The 20,868-nt window shown below is 36.1% G+C and overlaps 1 protein-coding gene across 10 annotated transcripts; it reads right to left on the minus strand.

The window, feature by feature from the left end:
• Positions 1 to 12,413: 12,413 nt before the first annotated feature.
• On the minus strand, positions 12,414 to 20,640 carry LOC113732150 (glycerophosphocholine acyltransferase 1-like). Of its 10 annotated transcripts, XM_072080155.1 has the most exons (14): positions 20,084 to 20,639; positions 19,872 to 20,009; positions 19,614 to 19,671; positions 19,392 to 19,492; positions 19,043 to 19,138; positions 18,861 to 18,954; positions 18,548 to 18,697; positions 16,078 to 16,166; positions 15,681 to 15,786; positions 15,367 to 15,475; positions 14,183 to 14,313; positions 13,724 to 13,934; positions 13,352 to 13,520; positions 12,414 to 12,746 (listed from the first exon to the last, which is right to left on the minus strand). In XM_072080155.1, exons 1-7 carry the CDS (start codon positions 20,123 to 20,125, stop codon positions 18,660 to 18,662), a joined length of 567 nt encoding a protein of 188 aa, XP_071936256.1. In that variant the 5' UTR covers positions 20,126 to 20,639; the 3' UTR covers positions 12,414 to 12,746; positions 13,352 to 13,520; positions 13,724 to 13,934; positions 14,183 to 14,313; positions 15,367 to 15,475; positions 15,681 to 15,786; positions 16,078 to 16,166; positions 18,548 to 18,659. The 10 variants fall into 10 exon arrangements, with proteins under 10 accessions (XP_071936256.1, XP_071936263.1, XP_071936264.1 ...); XM_072080162.1 differs by having other exon boundaries at positions 15,681 to 16,166; positions 18,548 to 18,682; positions 18,889 to 18,954; positions 20,084 to 20,640; XM_072080163.1 differs by having other exon boundaries at positions 15,681 to 16,166; positions 18,889 to 18,954; positions 20,084 to 20,640.
• Between the last annotated feature and the right edge of the window lie 228 nt (positions 20,641 to 20,868).

Consider the following 20,868-nt stretch of genomic DNA (forward strand, 5'->3'; position numbering starts at 1 on the left):
TCAAGTCTAAAACAAATCCATATGGCTTGTATACCCCATTACCTATTCCACATCATCCTTGGGTAGACTTGTCCATGAACTTTGTCTTGGAACTACCTAAGTCACCAAGGGGTAATGATTCCATCTATGTCGTTGTTGATAAATTTTCTAAGATGGCTCATTTCATCCCTTGTCACAAAACTGATGATGCATCCCACATTGCTAATTTGTTCTTTAAAGAAATTGTCCGTCTGCATGGTATGCCTCAAACCATTGTTAGCGATAGAGATGTGAAGTTTTTAAGTTATTTTGGAAGACTTTGTGGTCTAAACTTGGCACTAGATTATTGTTCTCAACCACAAGTCGCCCACAAAGCGATGGACAAACTGAGGTTGTCAATCGCACACTTGATACCTTACTCAGGGTTTTGATCAAAAAGAATCTTAAATCTTGGAAAGAGTGTTTGCCACATGTGAAATTTGCTTACAATAGAACTGTTCATAGTGCAACACACTACTCACCATTTGAGATCGTATATGGCTTTAACCCCCTGACCCCCCTTGATTTGGTACCCTTACTTTCCTCTGAGCACACAAACTTAGATGGGAAAAAGAAAACTGATTTTGTGCGCAAGTTACATGAAGCCGTTCAAGCCAACATTGAGAGGCGTACTCAGCAATACATCCAGCAAGCCAACAAGCACCGTCGCAAGATGACCTTTGAACCTGGAGATTGGGTCAGGCTACACTTGAGGAAAGAAAGATTCCCCAAGCAACGCCAAAATAAGTTGTCCCCAAGGGATGATGGACCTTTCCGCGTGCTCTAACGCATCAATGACAATGCATACAAATTGGAGCTACCTGTCGAGTACAACGTAAGTGCGACTTTCAATGTCACAAATTTGAGTCCATTCCTTAACGAGGAGGATCTAGATTTGAGGACAAATCTTTCTCAAGTGGAGGGGACTGATGTGTGCATGGACCTTGGCCCACGTAATGATCCAGTCCGAGTGCCATTGGGCCCAGTTACTCGTGCGCGGGTTAAGCAATTCAAAGAGTCACTCCAAACCTTGTGCGAAATGTCCAAGACCAATAAGGAATCCATAGGGACATTGAGGGCCTGGAAGGGAATGATCAAGTGGTCTACACAATGATCCAAATCCATGAAGAGTTAAGTGGGCCTCCAAGTGGGGTAGCCGACTAGGCCTTAGGGCTTTAGTGCTAGGTTTCAATTGTTAGAGTTAGACTAGATTGTTTAGTTAGTCATGGGCCGGCCCACCTTGCCTTGTAGTGGTTGAACCTTTTTCCCTTTCCCTCTAGGTTTTCATTAGCCCTTAATCTATTTAAAGACTCACTTTGTACGAATTAAGGGTTACACATTTTATCAATAAAAGTTACTTTATTTCGGTTCTTCTTGTTGTGAGAGAGTCGGCCTTTACTTGTTTCTTGGCAAGGATTTGTGAGCAATCTCGTGTGGTCCTTGATTATTCATCCGACCTATCCTTTGAGTATTCACCTCAACTGGAGGTGTCATTCTACCACCTTCAATCAAATCGTGTCGTCCGTTTTGATTTTAGGTTCAGCAATCCAAGCGTTGGACAACCTCTCTAGATCCTTGGACAAACGTATTACGTGTCTCGAAACGTGTTGATCGAGGACCGTATCACTAATGAATGTTGGGTTTCGAAGCTATGTTTAAAGCCATTGCAAATTTCCTGGGGTTGCTAGTAAGTTGCAAAGTTGCAGAAATAAAGAAACCAGTGAGTAAGACGAAGGCTTTCGAACCATTTGCATGAAAAATTTTTAAAATTGCAACTTAACCCCTATATTATCATCTCATCCCACTATAGCCCAGAAATTTGAAAAAAGTAATCAATTTCACTCTTTTGAATTTCATTCGTTCCTTTTATGTTTTAACCATGTTTTAAGTAGGTTTATTTTCTAGTTTTAGGAGATAATTAGTAGAACTCCACTAGTTTTTAAACTTTTATTTTTGACTTCCAATCTTAGCAATAATAATAATTTGACCCTTGCAACTTCTTTAATTCTTTCAATTGGGTCCTTGTTTGTTTTAAATTGTTGGATATGAGTTGTTTACTTTCATTTGAATGTTTTGATTGATTCAATTTCGTGTTTATTTCCATTTCTTATGATTATTTGTTAATTAAAGTGATGCCTTGACCTTTTTCTTTGATTTGGAGGGTAAATAAGAAAAATTTCATTTCATTAGGTCACCAATTCAAGGGAAGTACACTCTACTCCTTTATTTTGATTTTACTTGATACTATGTGATCCTCTGTGACTTTATGTGTGTAATTTGCATGTTTTTTGAATGTTTTTTTTTTCATTTATTTATTTATTCACTTTACTTGTTTTAATTTTGCATATTAGTTTAATTTAATGTTTGATTATTTAAGAAGCATTTAAATGCCGAATTGTAATAGTTAGGGGTTTCAAGACATGTATTTAGATGGAATATTTAATAGTTAAGTATTTATTTTATTCCTTCCCCCTTTAGATTGTAGTTAGAGCCCCAAATGTAATAGTTAGATTTTTATTTGCTTTATTTGCTTTGTGTGTTTTGCATGCTTGTGTGTTTACGTGTTATTCGCTTTTTTAGAGCATTGCATCTAGATATCATGCTTATGTGTTATGTGTTTTATGTGATATTATGTGTTTACTTGATTTTATTATGTTTTATATGATTTATTTGATTATGATAAATGTATGACGTCATCACACTAATTCAACATTAGTTGTGGCCTTTTTTCCTGTTTTTTCGCTAGTTCAACGCTAGTGGAAACTTATAAATATGGATTAGTTCCACGCTAGACCCTTAAGGACCATCCACGTGCTAGATCATATTTGTGTGACAATCACTACATTTTCATGCATATTTTCTACTTTTTAGGATTTTTTACCATTTTGCATGATATTTCCCCCCTATATGTATATCCCTTATCCCATATTCCCCCTATATACATATCCCTTATGCCTATGTGCGAAACATGACATGTAGACTTGCATTCCATTTACGAAAATTAGAAATAGGTTAGTACATTTGTTTGATTAGATTATGGAGTACCCCTTGAATATGGGATATAGACGAGTATGGTTTTCTAGTCTTAGCACGCTCGTATTCCCTCTATTAAAGGGAAAATCGAAGTCACAAATGATAGTCTCCGCACCCATTATGATGCATTCTCTTAGGTCATATATATTTGTATATTATTATTTTCTTTCTTTTCAAGTCTCATTTGTTGCAAACTTCGCGACCTCTTCAAGGAGTCACTTGTGAGCGTCGCAATTAATGCGATTTGCACCAATCAAGTTTTGGAAAGACATCTTGACCCTCTTGATAGCCATTAGGTCTAGGTTGGCATTCATATAATGACATCCAAATGTGATAAATTTTAAAATTAAAATAAGAAAAAATTTTTAACTAAATGACGCAACTAGCCTTGGTTAGGTTGAAAGAGTGTCTTAGATTTTATCCTTGCCTTCGCTTTCTTCAACCGTGACTCCCGACCTCTTTTCTCTTGACTTTCGCAGATTTGGAGTCGTTTAAAAAGGGTTTTCTCTACTTTTCATTTAAAAATTTATTTTTAGGTGATTTGGTACACCTTAACTCAATACCAAGTGGCGACTCTTATTTTTCATAAAAAACCATTTTTAAACTATTATTTTGGGTCAAAACCGTCGCACTTTTTAAAGTCCCATTTAGACCCATTTTCTTTATTTATTTTTTAAAAAATCAAAACTCACATTTTTTACTCAAAATTAATCAAATTTTTTTTTTTATAAACCTGTAAATTTTATTTTATTTTTCTTTTAAAAATGGGGCGCGACATTCCCCGAATAATCTTAATTTTCTCCAAAATTCTTTCTACCAAATTGAGGCTAGTGATCAGCTTTTCACCTACTACATCCCAATATAAGGGGGATCTACACTTTCGTCTATACAACGTTTCAAACGGTGTCATACCTGTACCGCTATGATAGCTATTATTGTACGAAAACTGCATTAGTTTCACCAACCTATCCCAACTATCCGAGAAGTCTAGAGCACTAGCTCTGAGCATGTCTTCCAGTGTCTGTATGGTCCTTTTCGATTGTTCATCCGTTTGAGGGAGGAAGGCGGTACTTAATCTCAGAGCAGTCCCCATACCTTCTTGATAGGTCGACCAAAATTTAGACGTGAATCTAAGGTCTCGATCAAACACTATACTTACTGGAACACCATGAAGACATACGATTTCCTCCATATACATCTCTACCAACCTCTCCATTGTTACCCCATTCGACATTGGTAGAAAGTGGACAGATTTGGTTAGCTGATCGACTATAACCCAAATGGCATCATTATTCCTAATTGTTCGGGGCAATCCTACCACAAAATCCATTGTCGCATGTTCCCACTTCCATTGGGAAATTTTCAAGGGTTGCAATAAGCTGGCAAGTCTTTGATGCTCGGCCTTTACTTGTTGGCATACCAGACACCTCGCTACATATTCTACTATTTCTCGTTTCATCCCATTCCACCAATAATTCCTCTCCAAGTCTTGGTACATTTTAGTCCCACCAGGGTAAATTGAGAATTTCGAATTGTGTGCCTCCTTTAGCAATTCCTGTTTCAATCCTTCATCCCTTGGCACACATAATCTACCATCTTTTCACAAACTCCCATTGTCTTTCAATTCAAACCCATCGACCGGTTCCACTCTAAGTTTTTCCTTAATCTTTGCAAACCCATTATCAAAATGTTGTGCTTCTTTAATCCTATCTATTAAAGTAGGTGCGACCACTAAGGCAGCTAGCATTTGAGCCGTGGAATCCACCATTTCCATTTCAAAATTCTCCATCTAATCCTTTGTCGTGGGTTCTCTTAATACCCTTGACTTCCTACTGAGAGCGTCCGCTACCTTATTTGCCTTACCCGGATGATAACTGAAACACAATTCTTAATTAATTCTAACCACCTTCTCTGCCTCACGTTCAATTCCCTTTGAGTAAATAGATACTTAAAACTCTTGTGATTGGTGAAAATCTCACATTGCACACCATATAAGTAATGCCTCCGTATTTTCAATGCAAACACTACTGCCGCCAATTCCAAATTACATGTTGAATAATTCTACTCTTACAGTTTTAGTTGGCTACAAGCATAAGCAATTACTCTCCCATTTTGCATCAAAATGCATCCTAAACCATTTTTAGAGGCATCACTATAAATCACAAATCCTTCCATTCTAGAGGGTAGGATAAGTACTGGGGCTGACACTAGTTTCTCCTTTAACCTCTGGAAACTCGTTTCATATTTATCTGTCTATTTAAATTTTGCTCTCTTTTGAGTCAACCAAGTAAGAGGCATAGCAACGGTGGAGAATCCTTTCACAAATTTTTGATAATAACTGGGCAACCCTAAGAAACTCCTCACTTCGGTTACATTAGTGGGCCATGGCCAGTTTACAATTACCTCCACCTTCTTTGGATCAACAGACACCCCTTAAGCTGATATCCACATGTCTTAAGAATGCCACACTCTTCAACCAAAATTCACATTTACTAAATTTAGCGTACAATTTCTCTCTTCTTAGTATCTCTAGGACTTCCCTAAGGTGAGCAGCATGAGTTTCTTTATTTGGGGAGTACACTAAAATGTCATCAATAAACACCACCACAAAGCGGTCTAGTTGCGGTTTGATTACCCGATTCATCAGATCCATAAAGGCTGTCGGAGCATTGGTTAATCCAAAGGACATTACCGGAAACTCATAGTGCCCGTACCTTGTACGGCGGAGCACTTTTCTGGACGTCTTCAGATTTAACCTTCAATTAATGGTATCCTGATCTCAAATCTATTTTAGAGAATACTTTAGCTCCCTTCAATTGGTCAAAAAGATCATTTATCCTCAGAAGAGGGTATTTGTTCTTTATTGTAATTCGATTCAACTCCCTATAATCGATACACAAGCTCAGGCTACCATCATTCTTCTTTACAAAGAGTACTAGTACACCTCAAGGAGAAATACTAGGTCTAATAAACTTCTTATCTAGTAGTTTCTGTAATTGCTCCTTAAGTTCCTTTAATTCTGCGGGCTAGATATGGGAGTCGCCTCAGGTATAACATTTATTTCAAACTCTATTTCTCTATTCAAAGGTAGACTAGGAAGGTATTTTGAAAACACGTCAGAAAAATCCTTCACCACCGGAATCTTTTCTAGAAGCGTCTCCTCTTTCTCCATATCTACAACATAAGTCAAATATGTCTCACACCCTTTTATTATTGTCCTATACATCTACATAGCAGATAGAAGAGGTAACTTACGAATTTTCCTATCACCAATATTTCCTTGATAAGAGAAACCCTTCTCGTTCGGTTTCATGAATAACACCCTCTTCTTCCTACAATCAATTTGTGCAAAGTGTCTAACTAGCTAATCCATTCCTAGGATAACATCAAAATCACTCATATTTATTTGTACTAGGTCTACTTCTAATCTCCTGTCCTCCAATTCCACACTACAGTTTGGATACCTAGTATGAGACACTAGGATTTTATTTTTTGGAGCAGTCACTCGGTAGGGGTGGTCCGTCTATTCAAGAGACATGCACAAGTACTTTGTAAATTTTTTATTAACAAAAGAGTGACTAGCTCCACAATCAAATAATACGTAAGCAAGCACATAATTAATTGGAAGAGTACCTGTGACCACATCGCTTGACACCTCCGCCTTAACGTCGGTCATGGCATGCACCTTCGCGTTAACCTTTGACTTCTTATCAGTGAGATTGTCACTCTTATCTCCTTCTACCTTCCTATTTGCACAATTCATAGTTCTATACCCCTGCAGTCCACATTCAAAACAAACTCCTATTCCAATTCGGCATTCCCCTCGGTGCATCCTCCCACAAGTTTTACACGTGGGGACAGTCGTCTTAAACCGGCATTCTGCCCAATGCAGCTTTCCACAAGTTTTGCACATAGGGAAGGTGCTTCTTCCAGTTATCTTCGGTGGTGGCCCATGACTTTTCTTAATTAAGCGGAACTGTCTGCCGACACTGCAAGTTCATTCCCTAGTCTAGGTCTTTTATTTCTACCCTCTTCATCTAACCTTTTGCAATTAGCCTCAGTTTTAATGCTGGCGTCCAACACATCATTAAACATAGGGGTGTAAGAGCTGTTCACCCTAGTTTGAATTCTACTCGATAACCACCGTATAAACTTATATTTTTTCAACTCCACATCTGCCATTATTGATGGAACAAACCTTCTTAACGCCGTGAATTTATTCAAATACCGCACCACAGACATCCCTGGAGTTTGTTTCAAATTTTCAAACTAATCTATTTTCTGCATCCTTACAGCCGGTGGGAAAAAATATTTCAGGAACTCGTCTCTAAATTTTGTCCAACTTACTGGTGGGGCGACGGTAGGTTCCAGAGTTGCCCATCACTTATTGGCTTATCCTACCAAAAAGGGTTTGATGATTAGGTGTTTCATCTCCTCCGACACTTGCAAAAGTGCAAAATTATTTTCTATTTCATCTAACCACTTTTCTGCCAAATCCGGATCAGGAGTTCCGTCAAAGGTAGGGACATGGACCCTTTTAATTTTCTTATAATATGATTGAGTTCCCCCTTGTCCGTGATTTTGGGTTTGAACAGCTTGAATCTGTGCTAAATGTGTATGGACTTGTAATGCTTGGGCTACCCCGGTTAGTGTAATCACTAATTCTACGGGTAACATCATGTAGGGTTAATGCTCACTTGATCCAACCCTTTGGTAACTCATATTCTGATTATTATTTCCTTGATATGGTTCTTGGTTGTGATTACCGTGGTTGTTTTCACCAGTAGGGCTGCCATTATGATTTCCGCCACGCCTAGTGTTTGGTGCCATTTCTTAAATCAAACAGATAAGTTCCATACTAAATTAAGTATTTTATTCTTATTTATTATTATACATATATATATATGAATATATATTTTTAAGACGCCACAACTAAAGTTATCTACTTGCATATTTTATGCATACTACCCCAAAAATAAAATAGATGACTAAATAAAAATTTAAAGTAGAGATTTTATTCACTAACTCAAGATGAAAAGATTGACTTCTTACGCATCGAAGTTAATATCCTAACTTTTTCTAGAAATATCTAACGAATCTAGTGTCGAAACTGTCCAATAATCTACAATTAGATAGAAAAACTAATCAATGCAAACAATCACTAACCAACCTACTAATGTTATTGAAATAATATTCCATAACACTAATAAAATAGATGAATCATTAAATAGAATGTCTCTTAGACCAACTCTACTACTCATCTGCGGGTGGGTCTGCATCCACAACTGCTCCGTCTCCTACACCCCCTCAGCACCATCCTGGTCCTCAACTCCATTTTCCCCTAATGGTTATCTACGGGCATGTTCTCAGGATCCTCCTCGGGGTCGCTATCTAGTTCCGCGTCACTATCAGGTCACAGGTGATTCCACCCAGGCATTTGGGGTACAAGGGGTTAGTGGTCATCTATCCAGTTCATCACGCGCTGCCTCCTCTCTTAATATTTCACCGCTAAAGTTTGGTATTCCGTATCTCGATCCTGGAGTAGGGAAGTTACTTCTTCAAATCTTTCATTATACATATCAGTTAGTCCCTTCTATACTTCCATTTTCGCTTTCAACTTATTGACCTCTTCTCGTAGACGAAGGGCCTCCTCACGGCAGCCTTCCATGTTCTGTCTCATGTGTTCCCTTGACACTATTAACGTCGAGATCTCGTGCGTTTGGTCAGCTACTCGATCAGCCAACGCATGAGCCTTCCTAACTCCGTCTGTGGCTCTCTCTGACTCCTCAAGGTACCTGTCCCTATATAATCTTTGTCTCTTCCTAAGACGGGCCACATCGCATCCTATCACATGAACTGGGTAGTCGCAATCCTAGTGCTCCCCGTGTACCAGTTCGGCCATCTCCTACAATGCCAAATGGAACACTATTAGTCATGATTTCTTCCTCTCTAAGGTACACAAATCTTTTCAAGGTTAATTTACTAATCACCACCATTCATTTCTTAAACCGTCCTGTCTTATGGTGTTATTTTGAACCTAAACTCTGATACCACTAAAAATGTCATGCCCCGAGCCCGCACGCGCCTGTCACGTGACATCCGCCGTATTCTCAAGTCCCGCTCAAGAATACAAGACAACATTAAACTAGACTAAACTTTAAAAGTACTAAATAATATAACTAAATAAAGTACGGGACAAATCTCATATGAAGGATAGTCTATGAATATCCAATAAGTTCGTACATTTATTCTCTGGTTGAAACAGCGGAAATAAAAGTAAATAAAACTAACACCTAGAAGTAGCTAGCCTACTAACTTCTGTTCACTTAAAAACTAATAAAAGTCGTACTCAGGGTCTTCTACGTAAATCAACTCATACTCTTCAAAATCTGCAAAGATAGTAAAAATGTGGGCTGAGCGACAAGTTGCTCAGTAGGTAATATCTACTCTTCTGTTGGACCATGCACTCATAACTTTACAGATACATACATATATAAATCAAATTATTTGCACATCATTCACGTCCATAATCATGAAAATAATGTTATGGGTAAAACAATTAGTAATAACGAGTGACAAAGCAATTTCAAAGCATCTTATTGGTAACCGTACATGAAAGTCATAAAGTCATAGATCATTTTATATTAATTCATAAGTCTCTTCAGATCAGCTCATAACAAGTGCATGTAATGACCGGCTACGAAGTACTCAGCCTAAAGATTAAACCCCTTCTAGGTGGGCGACCAATATGTTTCATGACTACAGATTGGTCTCATTACATACATGGATCAATCGGTCGGATTTTATACCAGACTACCATGACTTTGTCAATCGGCCGGACTCTATACCAGGCTACCATGACCATTAGACAGGACTATAATCCCTACCGTCTATTCCATGATTGTTTTGAGTTTTTCTTGATCTAAATTCACTTCACACGTCACATGCATAGTTCTTGATTTGATAAAAGATACAGCTCATTCGGTATATAATAACATGTCAAGAGGTTTCAAATAAATCACATGGTCCATTTTTGCATAGTCAAAATAGAACTTGCTTAAATAGTCAAGTAAATCATTTAATCAAAAACAATTCAGATTAACACGTAAAAATATAATCAATGACAAAAATTTCACTTTAAACTTTTGAAATCTTAGAAGGGTAAGTACCACCTACCTTTGTCTGGTTACTCGAGTGGAACTGCTTTAGATTTTTTAAACTTGTGTCATACCTATGAAATGCATAGGTTTTCTAATTAGTTGATATTTGCTACAGATACATAAATATACAAACTCTGAGCAAGTCAAAGATTCTTGTCTAGACCATTATATGAACCCTAGTAGCATTTTCCCAAATTGGATGATTTCTATTTTTGGAAAGTTTCCTAAATTGGAGAGTTTCTATTTTTAGAAAATTCCTTAATTTGGAAGGTTCTCCTTTTTGTAAAGTTTCCTAATTTAGAAGAAAATAATTATTCATCATCATATTTATTATCTTGACTATTATCTTACTATACATATTTATGATTTATTATTATCCATTATGATTATCAGTGTTATCGTTAGTATTGTTATTATTGTTATTATGATTGTAAGTGCTTCGTTTAACCATCTAGGACTTATCTTACATTGTATAAATTAATCTGATAAGGCTAGATTAAGATATTTTAGATTTCTATCTAAGTATCCTAGACTTAATTAATTAAGTATAAGCTTAAATGACTAATCTTTAACTCCGAAAATTATCTTTAGATTGGATTTTGAAATTTAGTTCCTATGTTAGTCCATAAAAGATGGCCTAGTTATTTCTAAATTTATTTACTAAATATTCACTAAGCCCATGCTATCTTTCTAATCCAAATATACTTGCCATTATACATATATATATGTTTATTTATTTAATATTATCATAACTATTGAAAAAAAAAATTCTATTGGCTTGCACTCCACTGGCGTTGCCAAAGCTTTTGCCAAGCCATTCTTGACTTCTACTTCTTTTTTTTCCTGGCCAACCTTGGCAATTTGGTTCCTCTGTCGCCAGCCATGCGCTGGTGACTTTCTCCCTTCTTCTTCTTCTTCTTTTTTTTTTTCATTCAGTTGGCCAAAAGGTTAACCTTTTCATGTCGCCAGCCCTGTGTTGGCGGCTTTTCCTTTCCTCCTTTCTTTTTTTTTTTCCCAGTTGTTGCGTTGCTAAGCTTTAGCAACGCACACAATAGCAACGGCAGCCGCCGCTGCTCTTCCCCTCTTTCTTTTTCCTTTTTTTTTAAATAACCTTCCAACAATTTGGTAATCCTATTCATCCCATAATTAGAATTTAATACCCTAATCCTACTAATCCAAACCTAAATCTTCCTAAATTTCTCATACATGCATAAATATATCTCAATGTACATGTACTCGAAATTTTCAAAATAATTCGTGGAACTAATAAAACTCAAGAGAAAAAGAATTTTAGCGTGCGTTCGAAACTTACAGGTCTAGGCACTTAGTTGTCTGCTTGTTCGACGACAACGACGTCTTCTCTTTCTCCTCTATTCTTAGTGGATTCTTGCTCTAAGGGAGGCAGACAAGAGAAAGGTAAGAATGGTGTTAATTTTTTTCTCTGTATTGCTTTGATAAAATTCTAAATCCTAGCAACTACCCACTAGTAGGTGGTTTAGATATGAGTTTTACTTTATTATGAACTCTTATTCTATCTCATCTCCTAATTACTCCTCTACCCTATCGTACTAATAAATTTTATATTATTTTTTTTTTCACCCATAGTAATTTTGCCTTTTCAATTAATTGAGCAAAATTAACTAATAAAAAAAATGAGCCAGGACGTGGGTTTTACATGGGTTGGTTGCATCATGTTTGCTTTCACGAATAGCTATTGAATTTAGTGCCACTATATATATAGGTATATTTAGGGAAAAAAAACCCAAATAATCACACCTTCAATTACAAATACTTTTGAATAGGTGACTACGCAAATAAAGCATATACTTTGATTTTTTTGGTTTGTGCGTGTGTGCGTCTGAGTTGATTTCTTGGGTGTTTGTATGTGTAAACTAGGGGTTGCTTCCCACGCAAGGTGTGGGAACTTTAGACCTGTTAGCAAGCTTCCTTACCATGGAAAAGTAGTATATATTAGTAAGGTGTCATTGAGTTTAAGCAATTCCTGATTTTCACTTTTCTGTTTGATGAGCAGAGGAGAACTGGTCTGAGTTTTTAATATAATTGATTACGGCTTGAAATTGTCATTGAACTGAGAAGTAATGAAGAGAAAACAAACTTGATTCAATATATAGAGAATTATGCAGGGGTGAGGGAAGGGAAAAAGTTGAAAGAGAAAAAGAAGCGAAGATAAGAAACAGATAATAGTAGCAATGCGGAAGTTGTATACACAATCTATAAGCGCAGTAAGTGTCTTACAATGAATGAGCATGAGCAATTGCTTTCACTGCATGATGTTTTAGGCTCTGATATTAAGTGTGAGCAGAAATCAATAGAATGAGTTTCCTGTTATAAAAGTTAAAGAACAATGTCCATGCTGCTATATATATATATATATATATATATAAATAAAAAAAAAGCAATAACTGACACGCTAGTTCAGGCTTGTGTCGTGAACTATGTGTTACACATGAGCTCAAAATGCTTAGTCCATTCAAAGAGCTCCAGTTCTGATTTCCTTTCTGCAGCACCATGAATCTACCAATTACAAAATTGTCCGTGAGCAAAGCTTGTAACAACTAAAAAAAATCCAACATAAAGCATTGTCAACAAAAACATTTTTTTTATTCTATAATAAAAAGATCATGCATCTATTGTGACTAAATGTGAAATGAAAATGCTGCGTTTCTCAATCTTCATTACACAAGTAGGAAAGTTTTAGTCAAAGTAACAGCAGGGGAGTTGGTAAGTTTTAGTCAAAGTAACAGCAGGGGAGTTGGTATGTGGAGAAGGTGCGAGTATAATAGCATAGAGGTAGTAATAGATGGGAAAACACTGAATATCCATTATGTTGATGTAATCTAAAATGGATGCAGCAGAAGAAATAAGAGTCTGTATACTTCTGATGTAGAGAAGAAAATGAAACAAGAAGATTAATATTTATGAGTTATTGTACAGCATTAATGAGATTTTATGCTCAGGTTAAATCAGTGAATAGTGGCATCCAACATTCCTAATGCTCAAATTGCAAGCATCTTGCTCACAGTGTCCTGATGCTTATCCAGAATAAATTTTTCCAATTGCCGTCTGTTAAATAAGGTAAAAAAATCAGGGAATCACTGTTAAATGAGGCAAAAAACTACCTGAATGCATCAACAGGGGAATCGCTGGCACATCTGATGTCAAAGGCTCCAGCAATGATATGGCCTCGCTCAGACCAGTACCAGCACATGATATGCCAAACATAAGAACTGGACTTTGATGAACATGTGGATTATATGATTCAGAGAGCAGGGAGACGATTTGAGGAGTCTACATTTTAAGATTAGCAACTCAATTAGATGGATTGTTCAATATGTGCATTTTCATCGATCCCAGTAGAAGGTTAGAAAAAATTAAGAGCCAATACATCATATGAAAAGTTGTTCGGAGAAGTAAAGCCTTGCTGTCAAATTTTTATAGCCTAGAACATAAACCATATGCAAGTGCCAAACCTGAACGTAAGAGAAACTAACCCAGTGCTAAAACTGCAGTGTGCCTAACATTGTCACTCAATTCTGATGCAGCAAAATGCAGCAGCTGTCGAATGGCCTTGTTGTTTGCAGTTCTACTGTAAGCCAATGCAAATGCATACATTTATCCATAACGTAGTATGGGGTCTTGATCCCAAGTTATCTGCTCAATCAGTGTATCAGTTGCTTCTTCTGTTCCATAAACTGTCAAGAGCTATCCCCAATGCCAAATCGTTAGAAATGTCCAACTGACTTGTGATTTCTCTTTTTCAAAAGAGAGAATTCATTAAGCTTTTAATTTTAGAAATAGATTATAGACATTAAGCAGAGATGTCCAAGTAAAGGACATTCTTTAAGGTAGGTAGTATGTTGAATAACTTGTAGGAGACAATTTTTAAAAAAGGCGGAAAAGTGCAAAGATAAAAATAGGTACTTTTTTACATAACACAACAAGGCAAATACCTCAGCATTAGCGCTTGTTAGACTATCACACAGGAACTGATTTATGCCTTCCCTATAGTAGACAATGCTTGTGTTTCTCGTAGTGCTGTTGCACTAAACTTAACCTAATTTGTAGCCCTGGTGAGCCAGTTCTGAGAGTTTAAACAAATACAAAATGTTAGATAGAAATGACTACTTTTATCATTATGCAACATATAAAATGATGAGCAAAGCAGGTGCACAGTAAGGTGTTGACGGTTCTGACAGCACGCATAATGCTATTAGCGTATATAGTTGCATTATGACAAATATTATTTCTCATCTTAACAGATTGCTTTATTGTGTTGAGAATTAGGACATGCAATGTAATATGCAAAAAACCAACAATTAGTCAAATACTTCAAAGAAATCCAGTAAACTGAGAAACTATCTTGGGAAGAGAAGAAAAGAAAATAGGGAAAATGCCTTAGTTATAATAACTATATAAGAATTGCAATGTCATCTGTATGGAAGTCTCTCCAGACAGTATTCCTTTTATTTTTCATAACCTCTCAGCATAAACATCTTCCTTGAGACTGGAAAGTTGGTCCTTCATTTTCAAAAGAAAAGCTTGGTGTTCATTCTGTACAAGGTTAAATGCTATTTGAAATCCCAATAAAGCATCATTATTGCTTTCTGTTCTTAAGAGTTTCTCAAATACAGCTGCAATGTCCTCTGGTCTATCCAAAAACATGAGAAGCTGACATATGCTTAAATAATCAGGTGATGGCAGTTTTTGGAATACTATAACAAGAAGACGTTGTATCTGCATTAAAGTAGTTGAGGGTCAGAATTTCTCAAATTTTGACATCTAATATATTTGGACTAATGTTCTCTAGAATTAGTAATAAGGTTAACAAGAATGAATTAGAATTATGAATAAGGTTAACAAGAATGAATTAGATAGATATAACCACGTCACACTAATATTTTCTAGAGCTGACAAAACTGTGAGAGACATGATTACAATAGTATAGGGTTACTTGAATGTTGTCACTTCTTATAACTGCTTCCTCAATCTTATCCAATCTTTGGTATTTTATGGCTATTCTCACAGCTTATTGATGTTTTCTGTTAGTTATAAACCTACAGGGAGGTTCAAAAATGAGATAATGAGAAAAAGTTTAAATCTATAGTGTAATCTAGCATTTCAGAAGTTTACATACTTATCAAGCATCCTTTTAACAATGGATTTTGATCTTGAATCTATCTTTGCTGCTTTATTTGACTCAGCAGCCTTCGTCTTGAGGTCAGGACATTCGTCTATAGCTTTAGCTGAGACACAAAAGCATATAATAGAAAAATAAGTAAGACGTGCATGCCATGGTTAAAAAGAAATGCATAGTTAAGTTATGTAGTACCAATGCCACTTTATAGTCAAAAATTAGTATTTATCTAACCATGATTTATTTGCTTATAAATGCAATACATACAAATACTGAACAAATTTAGAAGGCAGAATTCAAGAACAACATCCTACCTAGAATACTTCGGACGTAATATGAATCTTCTGATACATCGAATAGAAGGTCAGCTCCAAGGGCATACAACAATGAGTGATTTAGTTCATTCAAATAACAAATGACCTGAGAGGGTAGACAGATTTGTTATAAATAATGAATGCATACAAAAGCAAAAATAACTTATGCTTCCTCTTCTTGAAATGCATTTTACATAACCTGGTAAAATGAATGCTAAAATATTAATCAAGAAGATGAGCACTCTGTAGAAGTAGGCTTTAAAACAAAAACTTCCAACAAAACTATTGTTTAGAAGGATTTCGAGTTTCTTTAATCATAAACTTCAAAGTAAGGTAGATCATTATTTCTATCATCCAATTTATTATATAAAACAGACAAGAAGAGAATTAAAGATACAGGAAAAGCATGTTTGAATCTTTGAGGCCAATAATGCAGCTAGTTGCCTCTGGGTCTCATCAAAGTCCTCATCTTCATATACACTCTCACTGCAAAATGATAAACACTCAGTAATCAATTTTCTGAACATACAAAAAGTTGTGTACATACAACTGCAAGAATGAGTAATAAGGGTAGCATCATGAGACTTCAGCAATAACTAACATTTGCATAAAGCTTGTAATAAGGGCAGAAAAAAGGTATTTTCCCAGCAAAAGCAGTAATCAGTTGTATGAGCTTTAAGAAAAAGATCAAGCAAGAGGTTGGAATGACAAAAATGCCCCCAAGGAGAGCAGATCAAATGTAATCAACGGTAACCTCTGTTCTTTGAACATTTCCTAAGGATATTTGTAAAAGTATAAGCTAGCTCAATAAATGAAGCAATGGTATGAGTTATTGACTCAGAAGGGCTAGTGGCTGAGATGAAAATTGACTCAAGAATTGAAGCAATGGTAGCTGGCACCGAAGATGTAGAGATCGTAATGTTTCAGATGTTTGGATATCTATGGATATCCCTTTTCTGCCATAAATGATTATCTTTACGCCTGTCCCTTATGTTTAAAAGGGTATCAATGTCCAGTACGGGAAAATAAGTATTTTACTACAAGAAGGTTAAGCATGACAAAAAGATATAATAGTCGTTTGTAAAAAAATACATTCAGAAGAATTATATTGTACTTGTTCAAATTAAATTGATTAGCTACTCTACTCTACAAATTAATTAGCTAAAAATTGATTCCTTTTTCTTCTCTGTATTTATCAAGAAAGTGATTTAGAGGTATGGGTGAGCGATTGAAACAGAGGTGGATGGTATTGCAGAGGGGAAATGCATTAAGTAGTAGTAGTATGACTGTAGTTTGTGTTGCTGGCGGTTGGTTGTTGCAATAATTCCACCTATCTCAACGTTAGGTTAGGTGCTTTTTGTTCTATAATGCTGGCTGCTTGGCTCAATCTCAAAATGATCCAATTGCTAGAAAACATTACTTATTATTTTTAGCTTGAAACATTTTTTTTACTAAAATATCTTACATAGAGAAGCAGTTTTGTAAATGAATTTTTTATTTGTTTGGGGTGTGAACAATAAGAAAAATGGCTTCATTATTTTGCAGTAGCAAAAGGTCTAACTTCTGAGGATATTAGCAGAAAGTATCATTGAATTGTACTAATATGTGGCTTGCTAAAGATTTTTTTTATTTTTTATTTTTGAAAGAATTAACTTCAATACAAAAGATGACAAATTTACACAAATGATAGCTCTTAGAAATTAAGATTGAGAGCCTTAGTTATGAGTTGGTTTTCCTTTAGATCCTTGAAACTTTCAATTTTCTACCAGTCTGCCATGCTGGATCTATTTCTTTCTGATAAGGAGGTTAAAGAATGGAAATGAAACATTGGTTTCCATATTTTGTATGATACCAGTCTCTCATGAGGGACTTGTTACGTTTACCAAAAGTCATTCCCAAGGTTACCTAGATTCTGAGCAGTTCCAGAACGAGGAACAATTGGGGATCATAGAATTCTACGCAATCTAAATGCAGAAGGCTGGGCGTAAGGTTCTTTGGGGTACTTAGAAGGGACAAAGTTCAATACTCATGAAATGGTTCTCTAGATCATATCAGAAAAATCGCTTTTTATGCAATTTTCTAGATAAACTATTCAAACATCAACATTTAGATAAATAATTATGTGAAATTGTCTGATAAGACACTAAAAAAAAAGAGCAGGTATTCTAGGAGCATAACTTGACTCCAACTTTCGACCTCCAAAAGTGGAATTCCAAATCGTCAATAATACTTATTAGAATTGCACTTATCGAATTCAAAGTTCATCAGGACTCAAGCAATTAATGGTAACACAGTAGTAAAACCTAGATGTGATTCCTACATTTCTTTTATTCCATTTCTATTTATTTTTAAGTCGGATTTGGTCTTCAAACTCATTAAGAAAAACTGCATCATTTTTTATATCATGGCTATCATAAAAGAAGGTAAAACAAAACTTAAACAAATAGATTTGGACTTGTCTCAACTTTTGAGACAACATAATGATTTGGAGCAAGGAAACATATTAGTTATTGATTATGTGCTTAAGTTTCTTGAGCTGTTTGTTCAACATTCAGTTGTTGCAAGTCCTCAAAAAACAATTAATACATAAAAGCTGGTCTGTAGTATGAAATTATAAAGCAGTTGCAGGAAAAGAAGTTTATATCAACTAAAGGATGCTTTTTGAGCAAAGCTGTCAAGGTAAATCAGTACTTGAGTCATGGGAGGTTGGAAATGAAGAAATTCAAGTGATAAAAAGAGCACTTAATGGACTCAGCTGAAGCTTTCCTATATTCTGAACTTGCAGAGACATAAAACATGAAACTTTCCCATGAGAGAAATTATACAAGTGCAAAAGACCATATAAAATGAAAGCTATATCCTCTCACCTCCTTGATTGGTCCAGAAAGGAGAGCTAAAGTTTCGGAATCTTCCTTGGTCTCCATCAATAGAGCTGCAAGCTTTGCCTCAGTGCGCTAACGAAGGAAAGTTCACTTCTCATCACGCGTCTATTGCACAATTTCCTAGCATAGGGCAATCTGAACATCAGATGTGGCAGGTATTTTGGCCACCGTATCAAGAATTCCACAGATAATTTTTGCAGCTTTTGCTTTGGGGATCAAGGAAAAGAAGGGCCGAAGTTGGATCAAAAGGTTCTTAAGTTCCTTTGTCTTATTTTGTAGAGAAGGATGTCCAACTTACCGGACAAAAGATGTATGAAGACGCTTACAATTTTGTCGAAAGAATTAAAGGCTAAGCTGCATCTCCACACAATCAGTGCCCAAGCCAGTGGACCCTGCAGTTATGTGAGGAGTCAAGACATAAAGAAGCAAATCTTAATGCTATTTAGATGAAAACAAGGCATCTCCAGATTGATTGCTTACCTCTGCAAAAGAAAAGCAAATCATGAAAAACTTCTCATTTCTAGGAAAACAAAGAAGCATGACCAAGAATAGTGTGTTGGCGTAGTAGCAGAAGTCCTGAATGGCAAAAGAAGTACATAGTGACACAAGAGAAAGTACATTTTGTAGGAGATGAAGTCTACACTGAAACAGAAAAATTCACAGATAACATGTACCATCAGAATTCCAACTAAACATAAAGTGATTTTGTCTAATTAGGACTCTAGAACCTCTTCGACAAAACATCTAAATAACCGAGATACGCAAAACAAAAAATATTCGTATAGTTAAATGGGCCAAAACAAGAAGTTGCAAAACAGGAAGAGCTTACCAAGAGATAATAATGCCATTTCTTGTATCGATAATAAATCCACCGTAGAGGAACAAATATGACAGAGAGCAAACAATATGCATAAGGGACACCTTGAGGCCCTGCGCCACAATAGAAAAGAACCGCAAAAGCAAATTAGCAAATGACAATCCACAAGGCCTAACTAATTATTCGAGGGATAAAGATAACTGAATTATCAAATCTTAAGAATGTAATACTCACTGGCACCCAACAGAAAGCAGAATGTTCCAAACCCAAGAACACTCAACAAATAAGTCACCTATCAACCCACAAAGCTCCCAATCAGTGCAACCTAAAATCGACATCCCAGGTCACCAAACCATAAGCAAACATGCTAGTAAAAGTAAATAAACTATGAATCCCGGAAACAAATATGAGCTACAAAGTTGTTCTTTTAATAGCCACTGAGACCATCTGACAAACAAATGGTGGGTTTTGGTCGGTCGGTTACTTGATTACCTTGTTGATGAATCTTTCGTGCTCTTCAGCCCGTTTGGCAATCTTGTCTGCATGTTTAGACAAGATCTGTTTGCTTTGACCTGCTTGCTTCGACAACATCTCTTTCGTTTTAGCCACTTTCTGCGCAACAAACAATTCCTAGATGACATAGAACTACCCAAATCGCATCACAAACTGCAAAACTAAATCAGATACGTGGGAAAAATTAATACCTCCTCTGATCGATCTCTGAGCCTTTTCATTTGATTCGCCATTGGAGTCCTCCGGAGAAGAAGAGTCTCCGTTGCTATACATTTTCTTGCTCAAAGACTCTCCTGTGTTTTCCCGCAAGTAAATGAAAAGAAGAAAAAGGTGGTGGTGGTTTTCTGTGCTCCTCTCCTTCGCCTGTTATTTTTGTGGGTTTGAGTGACGTATATATAAAACTGGATAGTACTAAAAAAATGGCCTGCTCCTTTATTGTTAGGGCCTCTGGAGAAGATGAAGGAAGATGAAGGATTGGCAAATATCTGGTAATAGATAGAAATGGCCTCAAAAGGGCTAGTGGCTTCAGAAGCTTGTGTTAAGTGAAGCAGCGGTAGCTGGCCGGGAAAACATAAAAGCAGATATGGAGTCAAATGAAAAACAATTTCCATAACAAAAGTAGAAGGCTACCGTGAAAACACAGAGAAAAGGGGATGAAATGCAATGATTAAGTAAATTTCAGACTTTTAAGCACTTGCAGAAGATGTTGTACATTGGAACTTTGTTTTTTTTTTTTTTAGCTGTACATTGGAGCCTCTAAAGCTTTTATATGTAAATAATAAATAATAATAACAACAACAACACAACTTGACCCACACGGCTAGAGCCTAAAAAAATAAAAAATAAGTGGTTAAAAATAAGTAAAATAAGAACATGAAATGTCTATTCATCTTCAAGAGGGAGAGAGAGGGAGAGGAGGAGGGAAAAAAAATTAAAGTGATTAAATACACGGATAGAGAATAAGAGTTGACTTTCC

Source organism: Coffea arabica, chromosome 2e (genome assembly GCF_036785885.1).
Source record: "Coffea arabica cultivar ET-39 chromosome 2e, Coffea Arabica ET-39 HiFi, whole genome shotgun sequence".
NCBI classification, from domain to species: Eukaryota; Viridiplantae; Streptophyta; class Magnoliopsida; order Gentianales; family Rubiaceae; genus Coffea; species Coffea arabica.